The sequence below is a fragment of the Leptosomus discolor genome, chromosome 1 (genome assembly GCF_034619465.1).
Source record: "Leptosomus discolor isolate bLepDis1 chromosome 1, bLepDis1.hap2, whole genome shotgun sequence".
Classification (NCBI taxonomy): Eukaryota; Metazoa; Chordata; class Aves; order Leptosomiformes; family Leptosomidae; genus Leptosomus; species Leptosomus discolor.
In genome coordinates, this window is record NC_141391.1 from 37,000,435 (window position 1) to 37,014,087 (window position 13,653).

Below are 13,653 nucleotides of genomic sequence, written 5' to 3' on the forward strand. Positions count from 1 at the left end.
TTGCCTGAGTCTTGACTTTGCTGGAAACAGTGAACTGAATAATGTGCTAGCATGTAAAGTCCCCCTATTATCACTTAAAAACCCAGAAATTATATATCTTTTGAATCGGTCCAGCTATGTCTGGCAAATGATTAAACGCTATGAAGGCTGATGTGGATAAAAGACGGAGGATCAACAATCAAGAAAAGAAAAAACAATTAATTAAAAGAGGATAAATGGAAAAAGGAGTTCCAGCTAAAACACCCCATTTGATTAAGAGGTTGTACAAAGTGCCAAATGTCATGCTAAGAAAAGAGTGTAATCTCTATTTAAAGTTATTCAGAAGGCAGAGCTAAAATATTTTGCTGACAGCCATAGTGCAGAGCTTTTTGCACATCTTGCCAAGAATGCAAAAATAGTTTCACAAAAATCATATATATCCTTTAATTTATTTCTTTTGCATTAACCATCTAGGTTAGAGGATTTTACATAGTAATACTAGGCACAATTAAGTCTGTTTAACACAGAGACAGATGCCAGATGTATGCACATAACAGTTACAGAGAAAGCATATGCATAGTATCAACTCTACAAATAGTCGGGCTCCCTAGGCATTCAACAGTTTTGAAGCTAAGGGAGGGAATGTTTTTATGTTATAACATTTTCCCTTGGTGTTAGCAAATTATCTGCCTTGTATCCATCTTCAGCTGGAACCAAGGAGAGTCACTTGAGAGCTTACAAATAAGTTTAGAGCTCTGCTAAACTGTTTCTTAGATACCTGAGAAGTGGGATGCATACAATGCATGTGCTGTAACAGGTGGACTTAAAAAAAAAAGTTTGATTTTTTTTTTCCCATAAGACAATTTTTTCTTACCTTAATTCCTTACAGAATTTGTTCAAGGTCAGACTAAGCCTTGCTTTCAGATATGGTGCTTCACACACAATTTTTGTCTCCTTGGGAATTAAAGTAATTCTTTTTCTTAAAGAAAAAAATAGCAAAGCTGTGTTTTTATTAGGAAACCCGGAGGCTGTTTTTGAAAAACCATGCAGTAGGTATTGGGGCTCAATTTTCTCTGCTTCCCATTATCCATGATAGTAAGAAATCAAGCCAATAATAACTGTACAGGTCTCTTGCCTTTTCTTTCCCATGGAACAAATAGGCTGAGAGGAGGGGGACCCAGTAAAATTAAGTCTTGGTGGAAAGCACACATGAAACATTAAATCAAGTAAATATTATAGTGATAAATTCCAGGAATTGAAAAAGTCTCTTTAAATACCCTGAGAAAGCTGATTAAGGTCCATGTCTAAAATAGGTTTTACTGCATTTTATAGAATGGCTGCCCCATTTCTAGGATTGTAGTATCTTCATCACCCCTACAGAGTAAATATTTTCTTAAAGGAAGTCAATAGATTGACATGACTGACATATTCTGAATCCTTCATCAGCTTTAAAGGTAGCAGCTACACCTTCTACTTGCTTTGCCAGAACACAGTTTAATTTATCATCTAATGCCTCACTGTTGGATTTCCTTTGTAGGGTGTCCAGATAAGTAAGCTGAAGGCACAGCTAAGAGAAATCACCCTGACTCTGTCTTTCTTGGCGGTCATGTTTGTAACCAGCCTTTAAGTCTATCACCAGGACTAAAAGACACTTTTTCTGAGAACATGGCTCAGATGAGGGGTTCCTAGACACCAGAAAAATAGCTGCTAACAGTCAGCAGGCTTAAAAAGTGAAGATATTAGTGAAAGCAATGAATACACAATGACGACATATCTTTGGAAACAGATCCCAAATTACCGATTTTTCTTAAAGATATGTTTTGTCATAGAATCATAGAACAGTTTCGGTTGGAAGAGACCTTCAAGATCATTGGGTCCAACCTTTGTCCTAGCTCTACCAACACCACTAAACCACGTTCCTAAACCATGTGTCACATCACAGTACTCTGACAACAACACAAAAGTTGAAGATATAAGAAAAGCAAAGATGTCAAGTAAAAAGGTGACTCTCAGTTGAGCAGCTCAACTGCCACAAATAAAAGTAACTAGCAGGAGATATTTTCTGTATGTGTGTTGTTAATATCCATAATATCCTTGATCCTTGAAATATAAGAAAGTGATCTGGATCTTAAAGTTCTTGATGAAGGATCTGGCGAAAGGAAGATATGAATATTTTGAAGTCATCTTCAATAAATGTTTTTCAGAAATTCATTTACAGTTCATGAAGAACCTGAAAATATAGTATTGAATCTGTTTACATGTACAATTCTTTTTGCCAAACTAGTTATATCTAGAGAGTCAGATTTTAAAAAGACATCCTTAATTATTCTTTCTCGTTGATATAACTGGAGCACTATCCAGGCAGAAAGCTAACTAGGATGGCATTATGAAACTCAAATTCCTAAGAGAATGCGGGTGCTTCATAAATTGGCATAAGGCTAGTCCCACTCTGCAAATCTTTTTTGAAGGTGGTAATAACACAAAAGACCAGCAATCTGCTAAACAATAGTCTAGGGCACCATCTAATAAAACACTAATGAATACGTTACTTAGCATTGCGTAGGGGAGACTCTATATGAAGCTCTTAAATAATTTCTCTTTTCCTAAGGAGATACTTCTATATGTCCAAGTGAGAGTTCCTTAAGATGCCTGGACAACTTCAGGGTTTTTCTGAGAGCAGCATCATGAAAAGTATTCTTCCTCCTGTTCTGTCAGATGCATTGTACCTCCCATGAACCCTAAAGTATACGACCCGTAGATCACATCAACCTTTTGAAGCAGAGAATGGTAGCCAGTGGGCTTTTCCATCTATCAGTGTAAAACAGACATGGTCTCATTATGTCTGCAAAAGGAGATTTTTAATGTAAATCCAGGCATACTGGCAGGAATGTGGAGGAAACTACTCTCTTTCACCAAAGTGGACAGATTTGTAATGGTTCAGCATCCATATAGCCTTTAGTCATTTTTTGTTAGACTTTGTAAAGGGAAACAGCATTTGAAAAGCTTTACTGTATTGATTCTGTTTGGACAAAATCAAGCTCCTACACAGAACCTGACAGACTTCCATTCAAGAGAGTCTGCCTATAGTCAGGATGTAAACAGAGCCATCAAAAGGACATAGAAACAGACTTCTTCAGAAGCCTGTCATGTCTCTCTCCTCAGTGGCACCTTCTTCAGTCAATGTCTATAAACAAGTTGTCATATCCAAATTTGAGACAAGCTTACAAAGCAAAAAGTTTGGTGCTTTCTAATTAAAGATTTGTATACTGAGATAATTGGTAACTGGTGAGGAAGGCTCATTGGTGTAATACATAGCTAATTGTTGGTGGCTTGACGGTGTGACAGATGGGGATAGCTTCTTTAAAACATGGAGCTTTTATACTGCTATTCTCAGAAAATGTCAACAGCATGATTATATTTTCATTTATGTTGTATTTCCTTCCCATTCATTGCTTTTGTTAGTCATAATGACTTTTTACCTCTTGTCTTTAACTGTACAATCTATTAATATTTTTATAGAATGCCTCACAATGGGCCTGGTTAATGACTGGATTCCTAAACATTGCCACAGTACAATATATAGTGTTAGTATTTGCTAAGTATTGCAAATTAGATATGGAAATTATTGATACTATAATTATGACTAGCTCACAATAAAGTTAGTAAAAAAGAATGTGAACATCATGCAAATTCTGCAAATGATTACAGAAATTTGTTTAGATTCCAGATTTAAGAGTCATTGCATTTTTAGGTGCCAGTACTGAAACAAACCCATTCTAAATTCTTGATCAAGAGTAGGAAAATGTGTTATATTAAAAATGTGCTTTCTAACAGATCCGCAAGCCTGTTCTCTATTCTGTTAATTGCTGCAGTTTTGTTTCTCTTCTTTTGCAGGAAACAGCTTTTGGCCTCTACAATAAAGATTTACTGTTTAAATCTATTAATTTATCAGATTACTAAAGTTTCCCTGTAGCTTCTCAGCTAAGTGCAGGGCCAGCATAGCTAGCTCTTGTACGTTTCTTCCCTGCAGCCCTGGTCTAGGAAGAATTTTTTATGATGGGATGGGGAAGAGGCCAAAATATCTTTTCATGACTGTGATATGGTCTTTTTACTGCAAATTAGAGTAGGTGCCAGTCTGACTTACAGGCAAACACTGGAAAGCAAAACTGGGTGTCCATTTTCAGCCTCTCCTTTTTATCCTCTGACACGAAGAAATGAGACACCCTTTTTACTAGTCAGACACTTTTCAGTTCGCTGCCAACTATAAACTTATGTGTTTGTACCTTTGAGAAGTATAGTGAAAAATCTCAAAGGCCATGAGCTGTGCCTGGGCTGCAGATAAAAATTGTTTTTCTGCTGTGGAAGTTTTGATATTGTTGTGAATTTTGGAAGCAGAGCCTATCCCTGTCTGTGACTCACAGGTCTGATTTGCCTCCAGAACAGCAAGGCAGAGGCCAAAGACCCATTGTTGGGATCTGCGGACCAGCCCGCTGTGAGGATGGAAAATTTTCAGGTAACAAAAATGTTTTATTGCTCTGTCTTTAAATAGAAATATAAAATTGCCATTGAATCATAAGCATGAATTTAAAGCATACTTCCATAAGAAAAATGTTAAATGTTCTGTAGTGCTCCGTGTAATCCTGAAATATTCCTCCAATATTTATGGTTTGGGACAAATGTGAACTGGAATTAAATTCATAGACCCACCATCTTTTTATTGCTTTTGAAGTGGTTTTTGCCTTGTCAATATAAAAAAATATATTCTATTTACCCTGTGTCCAGAAAACAAGCAAACAAACAAAAAAACCAAACAAAAACCCAACAACCAACAACAGGGAAACTGTGTAAGGATTATAGACCTCAGAAGCTTGTTGTTATAATATCAGGAAAAGACCTCAATATCCAAGAGGTTTAAAAAAGTGTCAGTCCATTCTCATTTTGCTGCCAGTCGTTTTGCTAATCTGAGCTACACAATTGCTTTGTGTAACTGAAAGGAGCCTTTGAGCAGACAAGGCAATATAAATACTCAGACTGGAGACAGCTCTGTTTAATAACAGCAAACATGTGTATAGAAGTATTTGTTTACCTCTGCTCATTTATGTCAAAATCAATTGTAATTAAACAGGAATCCAACCACAGAAGTAGTACTTTAGCTGATTGTTCTCATCAGAAGTGTCGTATAGCCCGAGTGTTTAGGACATGTCAAAGCAGACCTTTATTTTTCTCCAGTAATAAATACCTGCTCGTAGTATTTTCAGTTCTTTAGTGAAGGCAATTGCTTGTCTCAAATAAAAAAAAGTAAAACACCATTTCATATCAATTCTGGGAGGATTTCTGGTCATATTACAGGAATTACTGAAGTTCTGAAAGGCAGAGTTATTTATATTCTCTCTTAGACTTTAGATACCATTTATTGTCCATCTGTTTACACATATGTACAGAAAATACAGATCTTTCAAACCTATTCAAGGTATTAAAATGTATAAAACATAGCTTATTTTATTAGTCTAAAGCAAGTACTGGTGATTTTTTTTTTGCATAGTGTGTTTGTGGTTAGACAGAGAAATACAAGCTACAGAGGATTTTACACCTTCTTTCATTATTAAGTGAATTCTATATGGAAGTATTTTCAAAAATGAAGAGAAATTCACTATATAAAGGGTGAAATGAATCTATTTCCTAGGGAAGTCACTGTGAACTCCGTGCATGCATTCAAAGTCAGATCTTTTTCTTTGTAATGTGAAACAAGGGTATGAAAACATGTGCATTAGTGTTCACTCTGTAATGCATTGAAAACTAGAACGTTTCAAGAGTGAAGGTAGATTGTGTCATCAGTGTGAAACTGCACGCTTCAAGGAGAAGATGACACATTTTGGAATGGGTCCTCCAGTGTATTTTTCACTTGGAGCTGTTAGTCGATAGCCATTCCAGTCAACTGAGTGAGCCAGTGAGCCATCCCTGACAATTAATGATTATTTTTTAGCTTCTGTATTTATAGAAAAGAAATAAAACCAAGTCAATTAGAAGTAGGTGTTTATGCCAGACTAAAAAATAGGTGTCATGTTTTGAAAGAGAAAAAAAGAATAAATAAGTAAGATATCTGAAAGATAGGCTAGCATTTGCCAGGACAATAAAAAACAAAAGCTACTGACATTTTAAAATATTCATGTACTTAGCTAGGATATTCTTATTTAGCCATCATCAATGAACATATGGCAATACAATGCTACATTTTTTTTTTTATATTTTGTGAGGAAAAGGTTCTTAGAAAAGAATGCACTTGAATGACCATTTACCAGGTTAAATCTTATAAATTGTAATGAACCAAACTCTTTCTTTGTTTAACTTCATATACAATTTGATAACATCATTTATAGGTTTGGGGAGGAATAGCATTGTACAGGTCTAGATCTAGCTCAAGGTATATGTCCAGGCTTGTGTATAGGGGAAATCAAATTTTAAATATGTATGTATATACATATATTTACATACATATATTCCTAACTATAAATCATATATGTATATGTGCATATACATACATTTAAAGTCTGATTTCCCCTTTATGCAAGCCAGTACATTTACTAGTACATTATAGTACTTTGATCAGAGTATAGTGTTCCTCATCTTATAAAAAAAAGTACATTAACTATTTATTGAAAATTATTGTATGCTGATGTTTTATGTAGATGGATTGTTTACTTTTCATTTGCTTTTCTGCTTTGTGTGTATATAATTTAAATAATTAGGGTCCAGTTATTTTGAAAAAATATAGTATTTATTAACGTGGTTTGGCTACATTGAATCACTGTTTAAAAAGAAATAATTCTTGAGTTTCCTCTTTGTTATCATTATGCAAATTTCATATAATTAGTGAGTCAAACTAAGATATCTTAGTTTTAGCCATTGAAAGGAGCCAGCTATCTAAAGCATTAATTAATTAACTTTATAGTGCAATGTATTTAGAGTGAAATCAATACCCATTATTAATTCTGTTAACAATACTTATGAGGAAAGCACAGGAAACTGATGTTTGCACAATAAAAGTATCTTTTGCTTTAAGCTTGCTGCAGAAGGCAGACGTGAAATATAGCTCCTCCAGTAATATAGACTAAAATATGTAAGATATGTATTATGTTGCATCCAAATACATACCTTGCATTGCATTTTATATGTTGCCAATATAACTTTCATCCTACATCATCTTCAATTTCTGTCGAGTATACATTTCCTATCTAGGTGACTGTTGTTTCCAGATAGCTTGTTTCCTTTTCTTTCTACAGCTGATAATTTAGCAGTTCTATTTTAGTGTATGTTCTCCCCTAAGTGCATAAAGCGCTTCTGACTGTTTTCCCTTAAAGCTCCAGAGAGTTAGGAAAACCTCTAGGCTGCTTCTGTTTATTGTACACACTTGCACTGTTAAGGGTTTATTTTCAACAGGAGGGAGACAAGTATAGAGATAAAGACCGATGGTGCATATCACTCTACCAGCACATCTTACTGTACAGACCAGTATATGACCTGTTTTACATATATATATTTATATATTTACCTTTAAATTGATTCTATTTTCTCATATATACCAATTTGGCCCTTGGTGGTGTTAGTTCACTTTGTGTCTATAGTTTCTGCTGCTAGTACAAAAGAGCCTGTTCAATTTTCTTCACTCTCTGCTAGCTGTAGCAGTCAAAATTACAGGCGAATGGTAAGACAAGCAGCTTATAATGTATGATAATCAATACTCAAAATCTGTTTCCTCTGATGTGACATAAAAGAGTGAAGGGAAAAGACACAGATTTTCAAAACTAGAGCACCAAAGCTTATGCAATGCAGGTTGTTTTCACTTCAAGGTCATTCAGTATTTGTTTCTTCTTCTTTTTTTGCTTCATATTTAATTCAGTCACTGCTAGGATGCCCAGGGAGCAGAAATGGAAAGTTAGTCGATACTGTGAGTATGAATGCAAGTATAAAAACTGCTGTAGCAAATACAGGAAATGAGAAGGGGAAGGAAGATATGGCATGCAATATATATGATATATATCTCTTTTACTTAGAGATTGCCAGAAAACTTTGTATTTTTATTGGCAGTAATGAATAATGTAAATACTGTGTAAGAGTTATCCTTGTACCCCGTGTATGTGTACACACATGCATAAGAGCTAAGAATTTAAAATCTTAGAACATAACTTGGTTATAACAAAATTAACCTAATCAGTCTTGAAAATTGCAAAGCACAGCTTGTGGCATAGTACTGAATACCTAGTGTAGTTAACTTATTTCCAGTGGTTGAGACCTTCTCTGATGTTTACCTTTCATCTAAAGTTCATTCATTTCAATCTCAGTTCAGAGAACAATTTTAGTAATTTCTTTTCTTTTAAACAAATACAGTTCAGTTAAGTTTTAGAGTAGGAGACAGTGTCGAAATAGAATTTCCCAGTTGTATATTTCGTATGCATATATAGATGTTGTCAATGTAGACAGCAGAGAATTGTGTATAAATATATGAACATTTATTTAATGTATTTTAACATAATATGACACAGAACTACTACTTGAAAGGCAGGAAGGCTTTCACTTCTACAGATGGTCTTTTTGTGGTTTAACGAAATAGGCTATAATGTATTGAAATCTTCCCAATTGTGTTCACTGGTCGTCTCCCAGTACACCATGAGCTCTTGACATATTGAATATGGTTAGACAGTTTTACAGGAAGTGCTACTGCTTTTTCTGTGAGAAAGAAAGGAGTGGAGTCCTGATTTGATGGAATAATCTAAAAGAAAGAGAGCAGCAGAGAGAAGTGCTGGTACACTGATTATGCAGTTCTGAGCATCTTATGGTAGCTAACGTGCAGCAGGTTTTTATTTTCATCTTTTGTTAAAAAGTGATCAAAATTATTTACAAAACTTCATACAAAGGATAGTTAAGTTTACAAAATAAAACAGTCAGTTGGAAAGGCAATTAATTAATTGTTCACGGAAAACATTAAAAGTGCCAGAAAGCTCTTACTCAGCATTATCATGAATTCCATACAAGAGAAAAATAACTGTAGATACGGTTAGAGATAATCCTAAACAAAACACTTGTTATTTCTCCTTATTACATAGGTCCACTTTTAAAGCTAGAGGCTGAGCTTGCCACAAATGTACTCTGTAGGATTAGGAAGAGAAAAAGAACAAAATTAATTAATAGTAAGTGTTTGCAAAATCTGAAGTTCTAGAATTAACATTGAAAACTTTGGGCTTGGGGCATTTCTTTGTTTGTTTATTTCTGTTGGATTTCTATGACAAAACATAATCAAGCCTGGCTGGTATTAACTGTTGCTCATCCAATGCTAACATTTGGAACTTTCCTCTCCAATGCTCTTGCACCACACGCCTTTTAAAATATATTGATTTGGTTTGTTCTGTGGAGTTTTATGCTTTCCTTTTTTTTTTGAGAGAGAGAGAGAATAGCAATTTCATTTGGCTGTTTTAAGCAGCAGATGTTGGATGCTGTAGAAGCTATGGAATACTAAATACAGACAACTTTAGTGCAGGTGAGCTAATGGGTGGAATGAGGTGTATTGCAATGTCCTTTATTTCTATGGCTTCCTTTTCATTAAGCAATTGTCACCACATATGGTGTCTCTATGGTTATGCATACCAATGTCACCTCCTTCAAGCGAAGTAAAATCAAACACCACCAACTTAAATCTCTTCCTTAAACTATTTTCAGTCCTGTCGCTGTGTTAAAGACCTAGGGATGGGGTTGTCTTTTACTCTTGTTTTTCATTACGATAATTTTCTTTTTTTTTTTTTTTTTTTTTTATGTTAAACCAGAGTGAAGCTTTTTTTCCTTGGAGGTCATAGAATCATAGAATGGTTTGGGTTGGAAGGGACCTTGAAAGATCACCTAGGTCCAACCCCAATGCCATGGGCAGGCACACCTTCCACTAGATCAGGTTGCTCAAAGCCCCATCCAACCTGACTTTACAATCTTTGAACGATGGGGCAACCACAGCTTCTCTGGAAAACCTGTTCCAGTGTTTCACCACCCTCATATTAAAGAATTTCTTCCTCATGTACAATCTAAATCTACTCTCTTTCAGTTTATGCAGCCCAGGATAGAACTGGCTTTCTGGGCTGATAGCGCTGTTACCAGATCGTGTGCCATTTTTCATCCAAGTCCTTCTCCACAGAGCTACTCTCAGTTCATTCATCCCCCAGTCTGTATTGATATTGGTGATTTCTCAGACCCAGGTGCAGGACCTTGCACTTGGCCTTGTTAAATTTCATGACATTCATATGTCCCACTCCTCAAGCCTGTCAAGTCCTCTCTGGATGACATCCCTTTCCCCTAGCAAATCAACTGCATTTCTCAGTTTGGTGTGATCTGCAAACTTGCTGAGGGTGCACTCAATGCCACTGTCTATGTCATTGATGCAGATATTAAATAATGTTTGTCCCGGTATGGACCCTTGAGGAATACTACTCATTACTGGTTTCCACTTGGACATTAAGCCATTGACTGCAACTCTTTGCATGTGACCACCCAAACAATTCCTTATCTATCTAACAGTCCACCCATCAAAATCATATTTCTAATTTACCAGTAAGAATATTTGTGGGGGACCATATCAAAGGCCTTACAAAACTCTAGGTAGATGACATCCATAGCCGTTCCTTTGTCCACTGATGCAGTTACTCCATTGTAGAAGGCCACTAGAGTAGTCAGACACTGTCTGCCCTTGATGAAGCCATGTTATCTGTCTCTAATCACCTCCCTGGCTTCCATACATTTTGATATATCTTCCAGGAAGATCTGTTCCATGATCTTACCAGGCACAGAGGTGAGGATGACTCGCCTCTATGAATTTCATATTTAAAGCCTCACTGTTACATTATTTTCCTCAAAAATTGATCTGTGTTCTCCTTTCCGTGTACTCCATTCTGTCTTGCTATTGCTGTTTTTTTTAGGGCTTACACCAGTTTCTTTAAAATCTTCTTAAACTATTCAAAGAAGGGAGCTCATATACAGAATGACACTTTTGCACAGAACTGTATCATTAACAAGTATGAGTTCTGAGTAAATTCTCACCCCAATTTTACTGATCATTGTGACATAACACAATTTTATTTAATTTAAGTCACATTTATTCTTGTCTTTTTAGAAATTTGGACAGTCAAAGCGGTTTACACTATTGGATTCTCATAGATCACCCTTGGTGTTTCTTCTGGGTCAGGTCTCTGCAATGTAACTGGCCATGAATCTGTTGGTGATATTATAAGACTACTAGGATATTTTTTTCTAAATTGGAAAGATGATGTTCACTTAACTTTTCCCTATCTTTGGGTCAACAAGTTTGTTCTGCTTTTCTGAAGACCTGTTGTGCATGTTTGTGTGTGTTTCATCCTTACATTTAAAGGTATACTCATAGTTTTTTCTCTAACTGGTATTCCAGGCATTTCGTAAATACTAAATTTCTCAAATAAAATAAACATTTGAACAAATCTGCCAATTTTGTGGAAGAAAAAGATTAATATCTAAAGACTAGTGTATAGCTGATTGAAGCCTAGAGATAGTAAAAAGACTAATTCTATCAGTATTAACTAGAGACTACTGAGAAGAAAAAAAAAAAAAAAGCAACTCGGATCAGAGTTACTGATACTACTGATAGTTTTCTAAAAACACAGATTTGAGAGGTATTTCTGGAATTTTCCTTACCCCTGACATTGGGTTAGAGTCATGTGTGCAATTACACAACGGTAAATGGCGGCCCAAACATATTCTGTTAGTGTAAAATGACAGACAAGCTAAGGTATTAAAAGCAGAAAGTTTTATTTGAATTGTAGAACAGGAAGCATCAACATTTATATTTGGAAAATGTAATGAATAAAAAAATCTTATTTAACTATATTTCTTGAAAGAAATAAGAATATAGAAATACTATCTGAAAATGTTATCAGTTCAAATAGTGTGTCACAGTTTGTCATTCTTCCAAATTGTATGTATTCAGCAAATCCATTTTCACTTACTTGCACTAAAATAAAAACGGCAAAACTGATTACATGATCCATACTCATGTCTAATAAAATTGCAATATGCACTTTTTGACAAGCTTATATTTAATGCATACTGATGGAAAATTCTAGTTCTCATTATCAGCAGGAAAAGTAGACTTTTTAGGAAAACATTTTTATTTTGTGACTGTCACACAACATAACAATTATAAATGAAAAGAAGGTGACAAAAATGAAAAGCCATCTTGCTGATTTTTATGAAGTGTTTATATTTCCAGAAAGGCAGTCATTGCTCAGTTATTTGAGTTGAAAAATTAATCCTGATAATGCCTTTTGAGTTCCTTAAGTACTGTTCACTCTATTCTAGGATGAGTTTTACAGAACAAAGCCTAACAGATTTCTACAGCAGATTAGTTTACAGATGAAGCTCAATTCCACTGAGAATGATTCTCTAATGACCCCTTTATACTTCCATTGGGCTGTGTGAATGCTTTAATACACAGAGAACAGAGTTAAATAAATCTATTGTCTCAACTAACAGGTTTATACAATCCTTCTGAAATATGTTAATTATAGCTTTTTCTTTTTCTCCATAATTAAGAAACCAGATGTCAAGTAAGCTCATCACGTGTTGATCATAGCCTATCCATTAGTTTAAAGAAATCCACTTGTAATTAGAGTTTTTTTTTCTCTTTCTCCTTTGTTTCACAGAGCAAGAAGAATGTGTTAACTGCACAGATGAATGCAGAGTGCTTGGTCATTCTGACAGGTGTTGGATGCCACAGTTCCCTGCAGCCAGTCAGGCTGAGAATGCAGATTATCGCACAAATCTCTTTGTACCCACAGTTGAAGCTAATGTTGAGACTGAGACATACGAAACTGTGAATCCCACCGGGAAAAAGACTTTTTGTACATTTGGGAAAGACAAGAGAGAGCACACTATTCTCATTGCCAATGTTAAACCTTACTTAAAAGCCAAACGTGCCCTGAGTCCTCTGCTTCAGGAGGTTCCCTCAGCATCGAGCAGCCCAACCAAGACATGCATTGAGCCTTGCACCTCAACAAAAGGACCACTGGATGGTTGTGAAGTGAAATCAGGAGCCTTGGCTGAACCAAGCAGCCAGTACTTGTCAACTGACAGTCAGTATCTCTCGCCTAGTAAACAGTCAAAAGACGCTCCCTTCATTGCATCAGATCAGATGGCTAGGGCCTTCGCAGATGTGCATTCCCGAGTGAGCCGAGACTCAAGTGAGATGGACTCTGTTCTGGAGCAGTTAGACCGTTCAGCCCGGGATCTAGGCAGGGAGTCGGTGGATGCCGAGGAAGTTGTGAGAGAAATAGACAAGCTCTTGCAGGACTGTCGGGGAAGCGACCCTGTGGCCGTCAGAAAATGAGGGGGAAAATAAGGACAGGCTGGCAGTTACATTCCTCTTCTGCTGATTAAAAATAAATAAATAAATAAATCCCCTGGTTGTAACAGATTTACAGGCATGAAGGAAGACCAATGCTGCTTTAAGGCTATTAGTGAACATCTGAAGTGCCCACAAGTATGTTCTTTTCACTGCTCTTTCTTTTTGACAGATAACACTGGTTTCATTTTGACCAAACTTTCATTAGGACAGAGTCAAGTACACTAAGGACAAAACATAAGAAGGAAAGACGGTGCCATTTTGACAAT

The 13,653-nt window shown here is 35.9% G+C and overlaps 1 protein-coding gene across 1 annotated transcript in view; it reads left to right on the top strand.

The window, feature by feature from the left end:
- Nucleotides 1–13,369, top strand: part of PCDH17 (protocadherin 17) — a 93,111-nt gene extending 79,742 nt beyond the window's left edge. Inside the window, exon 4 of the mRNA XM_009961250.2 lies at nt 12,687–13,369. Within this exon, the coding sequence (XP_009959552.2) occupies nt 12,687–13,369 (683 nt within the window). The remainder of the gene's footprint in view (nt 1–12,686) is intronic.
- The last annotated feature ends 284 nt before the right edge of the window (nt 13,370–13,653 follow it).